Source organism: Gobio gobio (assembly GCF_949357685.1).
Source record: "Gobio gobio genome assembly, chromosome: 10".
Lineage (NCBI taxonomy): Eukaryota > Metazoa > Chordata > Actinopteri > Cypriniformes > Gobionidae > Gobio > Gobio gobio.
This window is the reverse complement of record NC_137116.1, coordinates 52,843,341-52,864,901: the sequence shown is the minus strand read 5'-3', so window position 1 is coordinate 52,864,901 and position 21,561 is coordinate 52,843,341. Positions and strand designations below refer to the sequence as shown.

The following is a 21,561-nucleotide window of genomic DNA, read 5'->3' as shown; positions in this document are numbered from 1 at the left end:
CTTATGCACCATAAAACATGCTTTCATTTCAATATGGGTGGTCCAATAAATTTCTTTTAATAAAAAATGTATAAATGGAGCCAAATCACAGAAACTGCAAAGATGATTTTAATATCAGTGTCAGGTAAGAGTAAGATGCGTGTCTACATTTTATGGAAGTTTATTATAAATAGCCACTTTTATAAAATCATGTGAAATTTATGTTTTAATACATTTATATTATATCAGTAAATAATTAATTTAAAGACATGTGCATCATACGTGATCTTGGCAAACACATCACATGACGTTTTTATTTCAAGTGATAGTTATTTGTGATAGCCTATATGAAAGGGTTAAATTATGATCAAGAGAGAAAGTCACACACACACACACACACACACACACACACACACACACACACACACACACACACACAAACACAATGATAGAGTGAGAGTGAGGGGGAGGGTAAGGACTGAGAGAAAGGCACACACACAAACTCACAGGGTGAGAGAGAGACCCCCCCCCCCCCACACACACACACACACACACACACACACAGATAGAGAGGGGGAAGGGGAAAGACAGGCAGATGGCATTCCATAGACTTAATGGTTTGTATACTGTACAAACTGTACATTCTATCCCCCTACACTACCCCTAAGCCTACATATCGCACACACACACACACACACACACACACACTACCCCTAAACCTACCATCACAGAAAACATTCTGCATTTTTACATTTTTATTAAAAAATTGTTTAATATGCTGTTAAAGCTATTTTGATTTACGGGGACACATGAAATGTCTTCATAAACCATGATTATGTTGTAATAAACACCCCTCCACCTATATATGTTATATATATATTATGTTATATATACCATGATTATATCCCAAAATAATAAATGTTATATTTACCCATGGCCTTCCCTGTTATACAGAAATGTAATAGTTATCAAACCTTCCTTAACTGCATAAATAATAAATGAAATATAGATGAATCATCATTAAAGCTACAATTTTCTCTATTCCCGTTGTTCTTTGATGAACATTAATGACAGGCATCATCAGTGCTCCTGTCACTTTAAGAACAACCGCGGATCTCACGCGCGGTCCCGCGCATCTCATTTCCTCACAACTCTTTAAAGTTCATTTAAGACGTTATTTAACTAATTTAAGACTCTAATATGAGAATACTCAAAATCCTCTGTGTTATTGTTTGTTCAAGAGCAAAAGAGAACTCGATGTGAGCAGGAAACTGACGCGAGTCTATCTATGCGTCGAGTGTGTGTGTGTGTGTGTGTGTGTGTGTGTGTGTGTGTGTGTCAGTGTCCCTTGATTAGCTGACATGAGACGCATCCACACAGATAGGACACTGACAGACACACACACACACACACACACACACACACACACACACACACACACACACACACACACACACACACACACACACACACACACACACACACACACACACACCGCAGCATAGCCATACAGTTTAAGTTCACCCACACTATATATTAATAAAAAGGTTTACAGTGCAAATACTGTTGTTGCAAATACTGTGCATAAAATTTGAAAACATTTGCAAAAAACACCACTGTATCATTACATTTTTTTTTTTAAACCTTTAAGTAACCATTTTTTAAACATCTATAAACATTACATTTACATAGATAGACGGACCAGATATTCCTAACACTTTGGGAATACTTTAGGGTTACTAGTTGTTTTGTAAACTGTCTATAAACATTATCTGGATGGTTATTGTAAAGTTGCAACCGATGACTATAATACCTTGTTAAATAGTTTAATAAACAGTACCAGTAAAACGTGGGCAGTACCAGTAAAACATGTAAACAGTACCAGTCAAACATGTGGGTTGTCCTGATACTGTACTTCAAAATGTAACAGTGTAAAAATTGCCACAGAATAAAGTAATTGTTCAAGATCCATTGGTAACTTATAAAAATAATGTCATATTTGCAAACTGTCACTACCGTATATATCCCGACACTAGCACATTAAGATAAGCTATGAAAAAAATCATGTTCCTCTGCCTCTTTCTGGTTAAATAATGTTTATAATAATTGTTAATATAGCATGCTATATTAACTATTCCAGGTTATTTATGCATAGCATAAATAATAGTTAGTATAGCATGCTATGCCACTTTCATCAAAACATATTACAAAGCTATAGCAATCTCATGTCATTCCGTCTGTTCGAAAAAAAAGTTGAACTAACTGTTCGTTACAAGCAGCATTTGCCATCAGACAGGTAACGATAGCTAACATAAACATATTTTTGCTAGCCCACCTGCTGCAAACTTACACCATTTTTGTACAAGACAAGTAGAGCTATTTTATCCAGTGTAATTTATCACATACCACTATCTTGTTTTTTCTTATCCTCCTCTTCCTTTCTCTTTTTTCTTTTCTGGCTTCCTGAAGCATAAAATTCCGCTTCAAATCCGAAGATTTTGTATTTTGCCGACAGCAGAGATCGCGTTGTTGGCTGGCTGCTGTCAGCGACTTCTGAGAGGGGCCCCTTAAGGGGGATCCCGATAACAGTGTCATTGCACTTTACTGCATTGACTATCAATGGGGCGCTCACACAGTTTGTCGTTTCATTTTATTCTTAACCTGTCGCTGTCTTGGTGCCCCAGGCCAGCTCGAGGCCCCAAGCAATTGCTTGGTTTGCCTGCCTTGTCGCGACGGGCCTGCACACACACACACACACACACACACACACACACACACACACACACACACACACACACACACACACACACACACACACACACACACACACAGACAGGACACTGACACACACACACACACACACACACACACAGGACATTGGCATACAGCGTGTTCTCTTGTGTCTTGTCGCGCTTGGAAGCATTTACATGAATAGGAGCGTGATCATGTAACGCTAAGCAAAAATGGATATAAAAACGGACGCTGCGTTATTTGCGTTAAATATTTTTAATGCGTTAAGCTTCCGTTTCACGTTGACCGAGTTTGGTGGAGATTGAATAAATCGCCTACGAGGAGAACGTAAAAACTCAGAAACTGAATTATACAAATATTCACGTTCAAACAAACTTTCTGTGAAAAAAGACACTTATAAACAGACACTTGTAGAAAATAATGTGAATTTTTTTTTTTTTTTTTATAAATTTGAACTATGTCAGTAAATAATGAATTTAAAGACAAATGTGTCAAAAGTGATCTTTGCAAACACAGCACATGACCTTCTGTAAAGCACATGTATAGAAAACACACTCACACTCCTCTGTTTTAAAAAAAAAGAGTTCTGTCTGAATGAGTACATGAAATCACGGCTGTCAGGTGAAAAGAATTGTAACTCAAATGTCATTTAGAAAATGAGTTCTGTAGTGATATAGTGTCATAGTTCATGTCCACATTAACCACTACGTTGTAATACCAATAGCCATGTCATCATACACATTTGTGTCCTCATAAATCACATAAGCAAGCACAGAGAGAGAGAGAGAGAGAAAGGGAGTTTCAAAAATAATACAACACTGCCCCCTTTTGGTGATAGAGGGGAGGGCACACAAACAGTCAAAAACATTATTAAACTTTGACATGTTGCCATGGCAGCATTATTTGAAATATCAGGAATTCATTCATATGTCTCTATCTGTCATGTTTTCACATTATACTGATGAAGTTTGAAGTCAATCGTGTGAAAATAAGATGGTGATTCAAAGCATTTTTGAAAGTGACACACTTCCTGCTGCCAGTTGGTGGCGCTATAACTTTGACTCACAAAAGTCATATCCATGTGATCGGCCTCTTACAACGAACACACAGCTGAAGTTTCATCCAAATCAGTCAATGTTTTCACAAGTTATTACACACTTCCTGTTTACCTTTTCTCGCCATAAATTCGTTGCTTCGCCACGGCCAAACCGTTTAAGATATCAAAAATCCGTTCGCAATTTAGCATCCTCTGTGTCTTGACTTCATGCTGACCGAGTTTGGCACTGATTGAAACAATGGCCTCGGAGGAGTATATTAAATTCCAGAGCATGTGTTTTCAGAACAACCCATATTAGCTCACTTCCTGTTGGGCTGACACATAACTTAGAGCACGAAAGTTGTTTGGCCCAATGAGGTCTATATGTGTACCGAGTTTCATACATGTACGTGCAAGTGTGTTTGATATATAGACCAAGTTTTCAGACACCACTTTAGGGGGCGCTGTCGAGCCCCCCTGCCACGCCCGGGTACCAGCTTCAGCCCGGCTCTGATGGCCGCGCATTCCGATGTGTGTGCAAAGTTTCAAGAGTTTTTGAGCATGGTAAGGGCCCCAAAAGTGCCTGAGAAGTCGATAAAATAATAATAATAATAATAATTAAAGCTGCGAGCAGCGATGACGGGCCCAAGCCGGTGGCACCGCCACGCCGGTGGCATCAGCTTAACTGTGCACTGCAGGCAATATGCATTTAAACAGGATAATTTTTTTAAATCGCTCGAATATGTCACATTTACTGCAGCAGCTGGTGCCACTATCACCACAAGCCACACCCATGATGTCATTTAAATGTAGATGATTTTTAATGTCATGGGATGAAATAGATCTCTTTCAAATATGTGAAAAGTTATCTTTTCCTGCTCAAAATGTTATAAGTCCAGAAGGCCAGTATTTAATTCAAGGTATTTGTATAGTTCTTTTTTTACTTATTCACAAGTGATAGTTATTTGTGATAGTCTATGATATGAAAGGGGTAAATTATCATCATCAAGAGAGAAAGGCACACACACAAACTCACAGGGTGAGAGAGAGACCCCACACACACACACACCCAGGGTGAGCCTGAGAGTGAGGGGGGAGGGGAAGGACTGAGAGAGAGGCAATCTGCACATTGAACAAGATTCACAAGATTTTAACAACAAAAAGAAATAAAATCTAAATGGTGGGAGAAAGTTTTTTTTTACTTCAATCTCTGAAAACATTATTTTGAATATATTTGAAATCACAGATGTTGGGTGATGAGAATTGTAACTCAAATATAATTTACAAAAACTAGTCCTGTCTGAATAGTGATATGTCAGTGAGATCAGCTCGGGCGCGCATACCGTCTATGGGTGATGTCACATATTTTGCGAAATGCGCAGTTAGGTGATGTGTCGCCCTCCACACGTTGCGAAACAGACTCCGAAATGGGGAAATGTAAATTTGTGGACTCCGGGTTGGAGTAGGATGAGTTTAAACAATGACCGCAGGGTTTTTCTATGGTTTTTCCTGCATAGCGGCCGCCTCCGTCACATTTCGTGCCACCTCCGTCTGTCGACAAAACTCAAGACAGGCAGTCACTTGCTCAGATTAGGCATGTCGTGGTAATTAAATAATCATCAGAAATATATATTGTCACATGATCTTTCAGCAATCATTATTAGTATTTTATGATTTGCTAGTACAAAGTCATCTAAAGCCATTCCATAGCTGAATGTCTTTCCTCCGCTGTAGCTGTCCATCATTCTCCGTTCAGCATTCAAACTGCGCGTCGTGTTTGGTTACAGTCAGTCAGCTGCTCGGTAAAGCTCACTCCAAGATGATATATTCCCGTTGTAATACTTGATATGCAGATAAAATAATTTATCTTCCTGGAGTTTATCTAGCGGTTTCTGAACGATGTTGTGCTCCCTACCCGGGTGACAACACAAGGCATCACACGCACAATAACCGGAATTTAAAACTGTGAAGAAACCGACCGATATACATAGTAGACTAGGATTTGTGCGCTCAACGCTCATCGTCTCTTTATGCCGTGAACTTTTTAATGTGCACTCGCGGTGCACTGCGCCCTCTGACTCCATGTTGCTTTAAGCGCATCATTCTGCACCCGGGATGCGCATAAGCGCATTGTGCCACGCCTTCATATATTTTCATAGTTTTGTGCACTTAAAGATGATTAAAAAAAATCTTGTTCTCACGTATCTATCATATATTTGTTGCCCCTTTACAGAGCTGCACATTACGTTTACAATAAACTATAAATCTTGAAATGTTATATTATTTGTGTAGGCCCATATAATTATTTACATTCATATATAAATTAAATATAAATAGTTTTTTTTATAAATGTATTTAATAAGAACACAAAGTAATTTGTACCTTTTCATTAACATTTTTAGATTTTATAAAATTAGTCCAGAGATGTTTTTTCAAGAATTACTTTTTGTAATTGCAAATTTTTTTAACTATCCACTCACCTAATTTAATATATATTTTTGTTATAGCTTATGATTATATATTTTTATTTTATTGCTCAACAGTAGTTCTCATCGCCGATGAGGTCTTTAAATATTTTGAGAAGGTCTTAAAAAAGTATAGTATAGTCATTCCGTTTCATGTTGACCGAGTTTGGTGGTACTTTAGTTGAGTATTTGTGCACATTTATGTGTGTGCGTGTGTGGTCAAACTGCAAACACAAAACAATTCACAATTATTATCTAGTAATGTTCACATCACCAAATACGTTTCTAAAACATTGTAACATCAGCTTTGTGTACTAAGCATTAAACTTTGTTTAACTAAATGCAACATATTTTACAGGCAATACAAACTGTAAATGTCTAAAACAAAACAAATATATAACATATAGGCGTTTAGGCGCTAATCGCAAATAGCGATCTTCATAGTGATACACAAACCATCACAACACTTAAACAACATAACACTACTCACCACGCTGGGAATATAATGTAAGATAATAGTTTTAGCTTGAATTATTAAATGTTCAAATCTTCATTTGAGATCAACATGGCTTTCTCACTCAGTTCTCTAAGTTCAGTTTGTTTTTCCCTGCACTTCTTCCTGCACGATCACATCACTTGGGCTCACCGGAACAACGTCCTTAAAGGGGCAGCACCCAACATCAGGGATTACCAGTCCACACACACACACACACACACACACACACACACACACACACACACACACACACACACACACACACACACACACACACACATGTTTGGTTTTCATCTTTTATGGGGACTTTCCATAGGCGTAATGGTTTTTATACCGTACATACCGTATATTCTATCCCCCTACACTGCCCCTACCCCTAAACCTAACCCTCACAGGAGACATTCTGCAATTTTACATTTTCAAAAAACATCACTTAGTCTGATTTATAAGATGTTTTCCTCATGGGGACCTAAAAATGTCCCCACAAGGATGAGGATTTCGGATATTGCTATCTTTGTGGGGACATTTTGTCCCCATAACGTGATGATTACCAGTCCACACACACACACACACACACACACACACACACACACACACACACACACACACACACACACACACACACACACACACACACACACACACACACACACACACACACACACACACACACACACACACACACACACACACACACACACACACACACACACACACACACACACACACACACACACACACACACACACACACAGACAAATCCCTGAAGAGATGGAATGTTTTTTGTGTCATCTTGTGTTCATTGAGGGGAGGGCACACACAGGCGCAATACATTATACAAATAAATATTTATAAAATATATATATATATTCATCTGAAAAATAGTATAGTCATTTAAAATTAATCTAAGTTCAATTGCCAAACATACAATCTTAATTTAATTGAAATCAAAATATGATTTTACAAGATATGAGACAATTTCTGTTCCCCTTTTTTGTCAAGGGGAACAAAAAATCTTTTTTATACAAATTTGTGTCCTCATAAATCACAAACAAGAGAGAGAGAGAGAGAGAGAAACAAGTTTTTTTTTTATCCTGCTTCAAAACTAATACAATGCTGCCATCTTGTGTTCATTGAGGGGAGAGCAGCAGACAGAGAATTTCTGTTCCCCTTTTTTGTCCTTATTTAATCCCTCGCCATGGAAACACAGTTTGAGATATCCAATATCCGTTCACATTTTAGCATCTTCAGTATCTTTGTTTCATGTTGACCGAGTTTGGTGGAGATTGAATAAAACGCCTACGAGGAGAACGTAAAAACTCAGACCCCGATTTAACCAAAAATTTACCTTCAAACCAAAATATCTGACTTCCTGTTGGTCGGAGCTAATGACTGTAAATTAGAAAGTTGTCCGGCTCGATGAGGTCAATATATATACTGAGTTTGGTGATTGTAGATGAAACGAAGCCCTTCACTTTTGTCAAAAGGTGGCGCTAGAGAGCCCCTCATCCCCGCCCGTTTCTGAGGATTTGTCCATGTGTACTGACTGACATCTCTGATGTGTGTGTTGAGTTTCAAGCAGTTTCAAGCAATTTCAAGCATGCTAAGAGCCTCAGAACAGCCAAAAGATTATTAAACTTTGACACGTTGCCATGGCAACAGTATTTGAAATTTCAGGAATCCATTTCATACGTCTCTATCTCTCATGTTTTCACATTATACTGATGAAGTTTGAAGTAAATGGGGTGAAAATAAGATGGTGATTCAAAGCATTTTTGAAAGTGACACACTTCCTGCTGCCAGTTGGTGGCGCTATAACTTTGACTCACAAAAGTCATATCCATGTGATCGGCCTCTTACAACAAACACACAGCTGAAGTTTCATCCAAATCAGTCAATGTTTGCACAAGTTATAACACACTTCCTGTTTCCCTTTTCTCGCCATAAATTCGTTGCTTCGCCACGGCCACACCATTTGAGATATCAAAAATCCGCTCGCAATTTAGCATCCTGGATATGTTCTCTTCATGCTGACCGAGTTTGGCGATGATCGAAACAATGGCCTCGGAGGAGTATATTAAATTCCAGAGCATGGGTTTTCCGAACAACCGATTATAGCTCACTTCCTGTTGGGCTGACGCATAACTATGAGCACGAAAGTTGTTTGGCCCGATGAGGTCTATATGTGTACCGAGTTTCATACATGTACGTGCAAGTGTGTTTGATATATGGACCAAGTTTTCAGACCCCACTTAAGGGGGCGCTGTCGAGCCCCCCTGCCACGCCCGGGTACCAGCTTCAGCCCGGCTCTGATGGCCGCGCATTCCGACGCCTGTGCGAAGTTTCAAGAGTTTTCGAGCATGTTAAGTGCCCCAAAAGTACCCGAGAAGTCGAAAAAAAAAATAAAAAAAAAAAAAAAAAAAAAAACAAAGAATAATCTGAGGAAGAACAATAGGGCTCTGCGCCCTTTCAGGGCTTGGGCCCTAATAAGAAACAGAGGAAGAACAATAGGGCTCTGCGCCCTTTCAGGGCTTGGGCCCTAATTAAAGCTGCGAGCAGCGATGACGGGCCCAAGCCGGTGGCACCGCCACGCCGGTGGCATCAGCTTAACTGTGCACGGCAGGCAATATGCATTTAAACAGGATAATTTTTTTAAATCGCTCGAATATGTCACATTTACTGCAGCAGCTGGTGCCACTATCACCACAAGCCACACCCATGATGTAATTTAAATGTAGATGATTTTTAATGTCATGGGATGAAATAGATCTCTTTCAAATATGTGAAAAGTTATCTTTTCCTGCTCAAAATGTTATAAGTCCAGAAGGCCAGTATTTAATTCAAGGTATTTGTATAGTTCTTTTTTTACTTATTCACAAGTGATAGTTATTTGTGATAGTCTATGATATGAAAGGGGTAAATTATCATCATCAAGAGAGAAAGGCACACACACAAACTCACAGGGTGAGAGAGAGACCCCCCACACACACACACCCAGGGTGAGCCTGAGAGTGAGGGGGGAGGGGAAGGACTGAGAGAGAGGCAATCTGCACATTGAACAAGATTCACAAGATTTTAACAACAAAAAGAAATAAAATCTAAATGGTGGGAGAACGTTTTTTTTTACTTCAATCTCTGAAAACATTATTTTGAATATATTTGAAATCACAGATGTTGGGTGATGAGAATTGTAACTCAAATATAATTTACAAAAACTAGTCCTGTCTGAATAGTGATATGTCAGTGAGATCAGCTCGGGCGCGCATACCGTCTATGGGTGATGTCACGTATTTTGCGAAATGCGCAGTTAGGTGATGTGTCGCCCTCCACACGTTGCGAAACAGACTCCGAAATGGGGAAATGTAAATTTGTGGACTCCGGGTTGGAGTAGGATGAGTTTAAACAATGACCGCAGGGTTTTTCTATGGTTTTTCCTGCATAGCGGCCGCCTCCGTCACATTTCGTGCCACCTCCGTCTGTCGACAAAACTCAAGACAGGCAGTCACTTGCTCAGATTAGGCATGTCGTGGTAATTAAATAATCATCAGAAATATATATTGTCACATGATCTTTCAGCAATCATTATTAGTATTTTATGATTTGCTAGTACAAAGTCATCTAAAGCCATTCCATAGCTGAATGTCTTTCCTCCGCTGTAGCTGTCCATCATTCTCCGTTCAGCATTCAAACTGCGCGTCATGTTTGGTTACAGTCAGTCAGCTGCTCGGTAAAGCTCACTCCAAGATGATATATTCCCGTTGTAATACTTGATATGCAGATAAAATAATTTATCTTCCTGGAGTTTATCTAGCGGTTTCTGAACGATGTTGTGCTCCCTACCCGGGTGACAACACAAGGCATCACACGCACAATAACCGGAATTTAAAACTGTGAAGAAACCGACCGATATACATAGTAGACTAGGATTTGTGCGCTCAACGCTCATCGTCTCTTTATGCCGTGAACTTTTTAATGTGCACTCGCGCTGCACTGCGCCCTCTGACTCCATGTTGCTTAAAGCGCATCATTCTGCACCCGGGATGCGCATAAGCGCATTGTGCCACGCCTTCATATATTTTCATAGTTTTGTGCACTTAAAGATGATTAAAAAAAATCTTGTTCTCACGTATCTATCATATATTTGTTGCCCCTTTACAGAGCTGCACATTACGTTTACAATAAACTATAAATCTTGAAATGTTATATTATTTGTGTAGGCCCATATAATTATTTACATTCATATATAAATTAAATATAAATTGTTTTTTTTATAAATGTATTTAATAAGAACACAAAGTAATTTGTACCTTTTCATTAACATTTTTAGATTTTATAAAATTAGTCCAGAGATGTTTTTTCAAGAATTACTTTTTGTAATTGCAAATTTTTTTAACTATCCACTCACCTAATTTAATATATATTTTTGTTATAGCTTATGATTATATATTTTTATTTTATTGCTCAACAGTAGTTCTCATCGCCGATGAGGTCTTTAAATATTTTGAGAAGGTCTTAAAAAAGTATAGTATAGTCATTCCGTTTCATGTTGACCGAGTTTGGTGGTACTTTAGTTGAGTATTTGTGCACATTTATGTGTGTGCGTGTGTGGTCAAACTGCAAACACAAAACAATTCACAATTATTATCTAGTAATGTTCACATCACCAAATACGTTTCTAAAACATTGTAACATCAGCTTTGTGTACTAAGCATTAAACTTTGTTTAACTAAATGCAACATATTTTACAGGCAATACAAACTGTAAATGTCTAAAACAAAACAAATATATAACATATAGGCGTTTAGGCGCTAATCGCAAATAGCGATCTTCATAGTGATACACAAACCATCACAACACTTAAACAACATAACACTACTCACCACGCTGGGAATATAATGTAAGATAATAGTTTTAGCTGGAATTATTAAATGTTCAAATCTTCATTTGAGATCAACATGGCTTTCTCACTCAGTTCTCTAAGTTCAGTTTGTTTTTCCCTGCACTTCTTCCTGCACGATCACATCACTTGGGCTCACCGGAACAACGTCCTTAAAGGGGCAGCACCCAACATCAGGGATTACCGGTCCACACACACACACACACACACACACACACACACACACACACACACACACACACACACACACACACACACACACACACACACACACACACACACACACACACACACACACACACACACACACACACACACACACACACACACACACACACACACACACACACACACACACACACACACACACACACACAGACAAATCCCTGAAGAGATGGAATGTTTTTTTTTTATCCTGTTTCAAAACTAACACAATGCTGCCATCTTGTGTTCATTGAGGGGAGGGCACACACAGGCACAATACATTACAAATAAATATTTATAAAATATATATATATATATATATTCATCTGAAAAATAGTATAGTCATTTAAAATTAATCTAAGTTCAATTGCCAAACATACAATCTTAATTTAATTGAAATCAAAATATGATTTTACAAGATATGAGAGAATTTCTGTTCCCCTTTTTTGTCCTTATTTAATCCCTCGCCATGGCAACACCGTTTGAGATATCCAAAATCCGTTCGCATTTTAGCATCTTCCGTATCTTTGTTTCATGTTGACCGAGTTTGGTGGAGATTGAATAAATCGCCTACGAGGAGAACGTAAAAACTCAGACCCCGATTTAACCAAAAATTCACCTTAAAACCAAAATATCTGACTTCCTGTTGGTCGGAGCTAATGACTGTAAATTAGAAAGTTGTCCGGCTCGAAGAGAACAATATATGTACCGAGTTTGGTGACTGAAGATAAAACTAACCCCCCCACTTTTGTCAAAAGGTGGCGCTAGAGAGGCCCTCATCCCCGCCCATTTCTGATGCTTTGCCAATGTGTACTGACTGACATCTCTGATGTGTGTGTTGAGTTTCAAGCAGTTTCAAGCAATTTCAAGCATGCTAAGAGCCTCAAAACAGCCAAAAGATTATTAAACTTTGACACGTTGCCATGGCAACAGTATTTGAAATTTCAGGAATCCATTTCATACGTCTCTATCTGTCATGTTTTCACATTATACTGATGAAGTTTGAAGTAAATGGGGTGAAAATAAGATGGTGATTCAAAGCATTTTTGAAAGTGACACACTTCCTGCTGCCAGTTGGTGGCGCTATAACTTTGACTCACAAAAGTCATATCCATGTGATCGGCCTCTTACAACGAACACACAGCTGAAGTTTCATCCAAATCAGTCAATGTTTGCTGACGTTATAACACACTTCCTGTTTCCCTTTTCTCGCCATAAATTCGTTGCTTCGCCACGGCCAAACCATTTGAGATATCAAAAATCCGCTCGCAATTTAGCATCCTGGATATGTTCACTTCATGCTGACCGAGTTTGGCGATGATCGAAACAATGGCCTCGGAGGAGTATATTAAATTCCAGAGCATGGGTTTTCCGAACAACCGATTATAGCTCACTTCCTGTTGGGCTGACGCATAACTATGAGCACGAAAGTTGTTTGGCCCGATGAGTTCTTTATGTGTACCGAGTTTCATACATGTACGTGCAAGTGTGTTTGATATATGGACCAAGTTTTCAGACCCCACTTAAGGGGGCGCTGTCGAGCCCCCCTGCCACGCCCGGGTACCAGCTTCAGCCCGGCTCTGATGGCCGCGCATTCCGACGCCTGTGCGAAGTTTCAAGAGTTTTCGAGCATGTTAAGTGCCCCAAAAGTACCCGAGAAGTCGAAAAAAAAAAAAAAAAAAAAAAAAAAAAAAAAAACAAAGAATAATCTGAGGAAGAACAATAGGGCTCTGCGCCCTTTCAGGGCTTGGGCCCTAATAATAAGAAACAGAGGAAGAACAATAGGGCTCTGCGCCCTTTCAGGGCTTGGGCCCTAATAATAATCCTAAGGAAAACAATAGGGCTCTGCGCCCTTTCAGGCTTGAGCCCTAAAAATCGTGAACTGTAGCGTATCTGTAGCAATTGTACTTAATTCTGCTATGAACATAAAATGAGATTTTTTTTCTACTTTTCGATCAGGGTTTGACCAGTACTTCATCACTCGATCCCTGGAGAACAATCGCAGGAATATCTGGTTCGCTGAATTCTGGGAGGATGACTTTAGGTGCAAACTGACACGTCCAGGTATCAAGATCGACCCAGAAAAGAAGAAATGCACAGGTGAGCGCTCCTGATAGCCGTTTGCAAATTAACTGATGTTTGGAGCAATGACGGGTGACCTTAAAAAGTCTTTAATGTCTTCTGTCTCGCTTATTGTTCACCTACACTTTGCTGAGCTTATCTCTCTCTGTCTTTCAGGAGAAGAACGGATCAGTCGTGATTCTCATTACGAGCAAGAGGGCAAGGTTCAGTTTGTAATTGATGCGGTGTATGCCATGGCTCATGCTTTGCACAACATGCACCAGGATCTGTGTCTGGGGGCCACAGGTGTTTGTGATAAAATGGACCCAGTGGAGGGACGTTCGCTGCTTAGCTACATCCGCGCCGTCAACTTCAATGGTGAGTTGACACACTAGATCAGAATCACTGAAGACGAGACATGACTGGCATCAGAAATGCCATTAGGCTGAATACCAAAAGATATTCAAAGGTCCAAACCCCATAGAGAGCCTAGTTTTGCCTCAGAGGCTCATCTGGATTGAGCACAAGTGTTATGCATATTGACATGGGCCTGCCCTGGGATATTTGAACACTTTACCCACAAATTAAAATTCTGTTATCATGTACTCATTGCCATGTTGTTCCAAACCTGTATAACTTTAGTTATTGTGGAGAAAATTTCAAGTCAAGAGTCAATTGGATAAAAATGTCTGCTAAATAAATTGTTGTGGCAGTTTTTTAATCAACTCTGAATAAGAGACAAATCTTTGTCATTTAAATAAAATGGTTTATTCTTTTGCAAAAGAAGAGTCAACCGTCACACAGCCATCCTGAATGTCTGCAGAGCGTTGTCTGCTAACCAAAACAAAACCCCAGGTCTTATAGTTTCCCTAAACAAGGTCAGATAACGCTCTCCTTCTGTAATTTTCCACACATGGTAAAAGTTTACAAACACATACTCAAATATCCCCATGTGTCCCTGTGTCCCTTCCATCTTGACACCCGGACCCTCAGAACTAGTTCTACCCTGACCCCTAGGGTCATGAGACCCACATCTAGGTGGACAGTGACCCCTAAGGTCACGAGCTGGTTTTAACTCTCAGACATGCATTCTTACATATCTATGAAACCAGAAAACACATGCATAGTGTTCTTTGATGTATATACACTCACCTAAAGGATTATTAGGAACACCTGTTCAATTTCTCATTAATGCAATTATCTAATCAACCAATCACACGGCAGTTGCTTCAATGCATTTAGGGGTGTGGTCCTGGTCAACACAATCTCCTGAACTCCAAACTGAATGTCAGAATGGGAAAGAAAGGGGATTTAAGCAATTCTGAGCGTGGCATGGTTGTTGGTGCCAGACATGCCGGTCTGAGTATTTCACAATCTGCTCAGTTACTGGGATTTTCACGCACAACCATTTCTAGGGTTTACAAAGAATGGTGTGAAAAGGGAAAAACATCCAGTATGCGGCAGTCCTGTGGGCGAAAATGCCTTGTTGATGCTAGAGGTCAGAGGAGAATGGGCGACTGATTCAAGCTGATAGAAGAGCAACTTTGACTGAAATAACCACTCGTTACAACCGAGGTCTGCAGCAAAGCATTTGTGAAGCCACAACACGCACAACCTTGAGGCGGATGGGCTACAACAGCAGAAGACCCCACCGGGTACCACTCATCTCCACTACAAATAGGAAAAAGAGGCTACAATTTGCACGAGCTCACCAAAATTGGACAGTTGAAGACTGGAAAAATGTTGCCTGGTCTGATGAGTCTCGATTTCTGTTGAGACATTCAGATGGTAGAGTCAGAATTTGGCGTAAACAGAATGAGAACATGGATCCATCATGCCTTGTTACCACTGTGCAGGCTGGTGGTGGTGGTGTAATGGTGTGGGGGATGTTTTCTTGGCACACTTTAGGCCCCTTAGTGCCAATTGGGCATGGTTTAATTGCCACGGCCTACCTGAGCATTGTTTCTGACCATGTCCATCCCTTTATGACCACCATGTCCCCATCCTCTGATGGCTACTTCCAGCAGGATAATGCACCGTCACAAAGCTCCAATCATTTCAAATTGGTTTCTTGAACATGACAATGAGTTCACTGAACTAAAATGGCCCCCACAGTCACCAGATCTCAACCCAATAGAGCATCTTTGGGATGTGGTGGAACGGGAGCTTCGTGCCCTGGATGTGCATCCCACAAATCTCCATCAACTGCAAGATGCTCTCCTATCAATATGGGCCAACATTTCTAAAGAATGCTTTCAGCACCTTGTTGAATCAATGCCACGTAGAATTAAGGCAGTTCTGAAGGCGAAAGGGGGTCAAACACAGTATTAGTATGTGTTCCTAATAATCCTTTAGGTGAGTGTATGTACAGTATATGGATACAGGGGTAGAAATAAATTCTCATTCATAATGATTAAAATGAATTTTTCTCTATAATTAAAATTTTCCACCACAGAATAAATGTTAATATAAATGTTGAAATTTTGAAGAATGTAGCTCTTTTCTATATAATTACAGTGTAGAGTAAGAGCACTTTCAATCTAAAAAAAAAATATATATATTGCACTGCATAAGAAGTTTAAATTGCTATTTGCTCAAAATCACAGAAAATTTGTGGTCGCAAAAATTCCGATATTTGATCAAAAATACAACAAAAACAGTAGCTTTATATAATATGATTACAATAAAAATAGCTGTTTTTTATTTTAATATATTGTGAAATATAATTTATTCCAGTGATGGAAAGCTGAATTTTCATCATTACTCCAGTCTTCAGAATATGCTGATATACTTCTTAAGAAACATTTTTATTATTTTATTTAATATAATTTTATTTAACCTCCATTGGCTTCCGGTGTCATCTCTCATTACTTATAAAATTCTTCTGCTTACCTTTAAATCACTCAATGGTCTTGCTCCTCCTTACCTCTCTGAACTACTGTCTCCTTATGTTCTGCCTCGATCTCTTCGATCTTCTGGTTGTGAACTTCTTACTGAACACAGATTTTGCTTGTCACCGATGGGCGGCAGGTCTTTTTCCGTCACTGGCACTAATGACTGTAACCTCACTCAAAGCCTACTTGTGTTCACCCAATACTATCAGCCATAATGTACTCCTTACCCTATGCTAACAGCTGTTTTTCTCTCTCTATTTATGTTTTATATTCCACTTGTTTCTGATTTTGTTTACTTAATAATTATGTGCTGTATCTCTGTTTTCAGTTCATAATTGTACTATGATTTGCAACTGTATCTCCTATCTTTTCCCGGACTGGGCAAATGTCTACCGTCCATCTAAATGATTATTAACTATATGAAATGACTATTTATGATTATGTGAATCAACTCTGTTACTGCTTGTTCAACTATATTACTGATCAGCTCGTTTCAATTATCATAAAGTCATAATTAAGAGATAAAATGTTGAAAATATGATTTTAAATGTCCTCATTATTAGATAAAAAGTCAAAAAGATGATTTTAAAAGTCATAATAGTGAGATTAAAAGTACGAAAAATGACATGCTAAGTCATAATTATAAAATAAAATGTTGAAAATATGATAAAAAGTCCTAATTTTGAGATAAAAGGCTGAAATTAGATTTTAAAAAGTCTAAATTATGACCAAAACACACACTAAGACATTTAAGAGATGAAATCATGCTTGTTATTTTTTTTAATGTGCTTTTCATTTTTTTCACACTTATAATAATAATATTTACAGTATTGTTTTCATTTTGTGCAATATATATATATATATAAAGTTTTTTTTTTTTTTTTTTTTTTTTTTTTTTTACATGTATTTTTACATTGTGAAATCAGTTTTTACAACAGAAATTAATCAAAAACTTACTTTAGCTTTTCATCTAAAACTAAATTCATTTCCTATCATCACTGAAAAGATGATCTGAAGCATCTGTGTTGTAAAAAGAGCGCTGGAGAAATAAAGGTGACTGCTTGTAAAGCGTCCTTGAGCCTGGGAAAGGCGCTTTATAAATTAAACATATTATTATTATTATTATTATTTTTTTAGAGAGAGTCCAAAAGAGCAACATTTATTTGAAATAGAAATGTTTTGTGACATTATGTCGTTACTGTCTCCTTTTGATCAATTTATTATCAATTAATGCTGAATGAAAATATTAATTTCTTTCAAAAAGGTAGTGCATATCCTAACAGATAACATACAAAGATCAACTCTTATTTATTTAATTAAGAAACATATTGTTTACAATTCATGAGTGCATATTTTCCTAAAGAAATGAAACTGATTCACTTAAAATAACATTTTGTCTACTATTTAAGTAACCAAGGCAGTGCAGTTGGGCAAATAATATTAACCAGTAATCCAATCAATTCCTGAAAGATAAAATCAAGCCCCGCCCTATATTATTATATGCAGAATATTCTGTTTAATTTTGCAATATGTCACAATATTAAAGGTAAATATGTAAATGTGCGATTAAATACAGACTGTGATTAGTGCTTCTCATTGGTGTGACCTCATAGTTCAGTATAGTTGAAAAAATCTCTAGAAAATGGCAAAGTTCTGCCAAGTAAATCTAACTTTGTGAAGCTGTCCATGAAAGAATTCCCATTAAATCACTTCCTCAAGAGTGACTGTCATCTTGCAAACATTTGGTTGGGAGCTCTCCTGCAGGGAATTGGCTGAACAAGCAATATGCATTATTGTGAAGGAGAAAATCTGTCCTTTTTTTCAACACCAGCATTTCAAATGAAGCTGTCTTCCGCCTATACAGGAAAGAATAAACGAGAAAAAGACAAATGCTCATCCATCCAGGGCTAACTGAAGCAGGTTATGAGTGGTTGAATGATGTGTTCTTGCTGAGGAGGAAGGGATCTAATGACTGAACTAAATACACATATTCAGGTTGACAAAGACAGACTCAAAGCATTCACAATCACATGGAAGCAGCTGAATGTTTGTTCATTCTGCATTCCGAGTTTATCATTCAAATATAACCATGGACTAAAAACAGATATTGCTGCATCTAATATGCAGCTGTATAAAGTATGCATGAATGGAGAGTCTACATGGCAGATGTTTGTAGTCTCTTCATCTCTTTATGATATATCTAGCTGTGATCACGCTCACCCTCTCAGCTATTACTATCACCTCTAATGTATCTCTTTAAAGACCCATTGAAATCAGAACTGTTTTGTGGCTTTTATTCAATGTCTATTAGCTTTGAGATCACCTTCTTCATGGTTGACAAAAAAGAACAATATGCATTTCAATTTTGCTCTTTCAGGAATATCAGCTTGCACAATAAAATGAGATGAGCCCATTGATATGTCCTTCCCAAACTTTCCATATTTAATAAATATGCAAAAGACAAAATGAAAACAAAACAATAAAATAAAACGAGTTGAATTAGTTTTTTTTGGGGAAAATAAAGACATTTATGATGTTTCTTGTTGTATGATAACATTATATGAATGTTTCTTTTGTGATTATCAGGTAGCGCCGGCACTGCCGTTCTGTTTAATGAAAATGGCGACGCTCCTGGACGCTATGACATCTTTCAGTACCAGATGACCAACACCACTAGTCCAGGATACAGAGTCATCGGCCAGTGGACCAATAACCTGCGACTCAATGTAAATTGACTCCAATTGTACATTAGCATACAGTTTAATTATATTGACAACGAGTTAGTTCACCCAAAAATGAAAATTCTGTCATCATTTAATCACTCTCATGTTGTTCCAAACCTGTGAGACATTCATTCATCTTTGGAACACAAATTAAGATATTTTAATGAAATCCGTTTCTGTCCCTCCATTGACAGCTACACAACTACTACTTTGACGCTTCAAATAGTTCATAAAAAGATTGTAAAAGAAATCCATATGGATTGAGCAGTTAAGTCCACATTTTCTGAAGAGACGCAATCACTTTATATGATGAACAGATTGAATGTAGGCTTTTATTCACATATAAACATTGATCAGTGAACATAAAGAAGAGAAGTGAAGCTCAACTGTAATTGCTTGATGCGCAAGAACACGTAACACAAGAAGAAACCTCATTGGTTCTTGCTGAAGCTCAAACGTGATGCGTAACACTAGAATGAACCTCATTGGTTCTTGTGGAAGCACAAACGTGATGCGTAACACAAGAATGAACCTCATTGGTTCTTGCTGAAGCTCAAACGTGCTGCGTAACACAAGAATGAACCTCATTGGTTCTTGTGGAAGCACAAACGTGATGCGTAACACAAGAATGAACCTCATTGGTTCTCGCTGAAGCTCAAACGTGCTGCGTAACACTAGAATGAACCTCATTGGTTCTTGCTGAAGCTCAAATGTACTGCGTAACAAAAGAATGAACCTCATTGGTTCTTGCTGAAGCTCAAACGTGCTGCGTAACACAAGAATGAACCTCATTGGTTCTTGCTGAAGCTCAAACGTGATGCGTAACACTAGAATGAACCTCATTGGTTCTTGCTGAAGCTCAAACGTGATGCGTAACACGAGAATGAACCTCATTGGTTCTCGCTGAAGCTCAAACGTGCTGCGTAACACTAGAATGAACCTCATTGGTTCTTGCTGAAGCTCAAACGTACTGCGTAACACAAGAATGAACCTCATTGGTTCTTGTGGAAGCACAACCGTGCTGCGTAACACAAGAATGAACCTCATTGGTTCTCGCTGAAGCTCAAACGTGCTGCGTAACACAAGAATGAACCTCATTGGTTCTTGCTGAAGCTCAAACGTGCTGCGTAACACAAGAATGAACCTCATTGGTTCTTGCTGAAGCTCAAACGTGCTGCGTAACACAAGAATGAACCTCATTGGTTCTTGCCGAAGCTCAAACGTGCTGCGTAACACAAGAATGAACCTCATTGGTTCTTGTGGAAGCACAAATGTGATGCGTAACATAAGAATGAACCTCATTGGTTCTTGCTGAAGCTCAAACATGATGCGTAACATAAGAATGAACCTCATTGGTTCTTGCTGAAGCTCAAACGTGATGCGTAACACGAGAATGAACCTCATTGGTTCTTGCTGAAGCTCAAACGTGATGCGTAACACGAGAATGAACCTCATTGGTTCTCGCTGAAGCTCAAACGTGATGCGTAACACGAGAATGAACCTCATTGGTTCTAGCTGAAGCTCAAACGTGATGCGTAACACGAGAATGAACCTCATTGGTTCTCGCTGAAGCTCAAACGTGATGCGTAACACGAGAATGAACCTCATTGGTTCTTGCTGAAGCTCAACCGTGCTGTGTAACACTAGAATGAACCTCATTGGTTATTGCTGAAGCTCAAACGTGATGCGTAACATAAGAATGAACCTCATTGGTTCTTGCTGAAGCCAAACGTGATGCGTAACACAAGAATGAACCTCATTGGTTCTTGAGGAAGCTCAAACGTGCTGCGTAACACAAGAATGAACCTCATTGGTTCATGAGGAAGCTCAAACGTGCTGCGTAACACGAGAATGAACCTCATTGGTTCCTGCAGAAGCTCAAACGTGATGCGTAACACGAGAATGAACCTCATTGGTTCCTGCAGAAGCTCAAACGTGATGCGTAACACAAGAATGAACCTCATTGGTTCCTGCAGAAGCTCAAACGTGATGCGTAACACGAGAATGAACCTCATTGGTTCTTGCTGAAGCTCAACCATGCTGCGTAACACAAGA

At 38.7% G+C, this 21,561-nt stretch overlaps 1 protein-coding gene across 1 annotated transcript in view; it reads left to right on the top strand.

The window, feature by feature from the left end:
* The window catches only part of grm6a (glutamate receptor, metabotropic 6a), a 177,071-nt gene that overhangs the window by 103,892 nt on the left and 51,618 nt on the right, over positions 1–21,561 (top strand). The window contains exons 6-8 of the mRNA XM_079827992.1: positions 13,788–13,928; positions 14,067–14,267; positions 19,370–19,509. Of these exons, the coding sequence (XP_079684118.1) occupies positions 13,788–13,928; positions 14,067–14,267; positions 19,370–19,509 (482 nt within the window). The remainder of the gene's footprint in view (positions 1–13,787; positions 13,929–14,066; positions 14,268–19,369; positions 19,510–21,561) is intronic.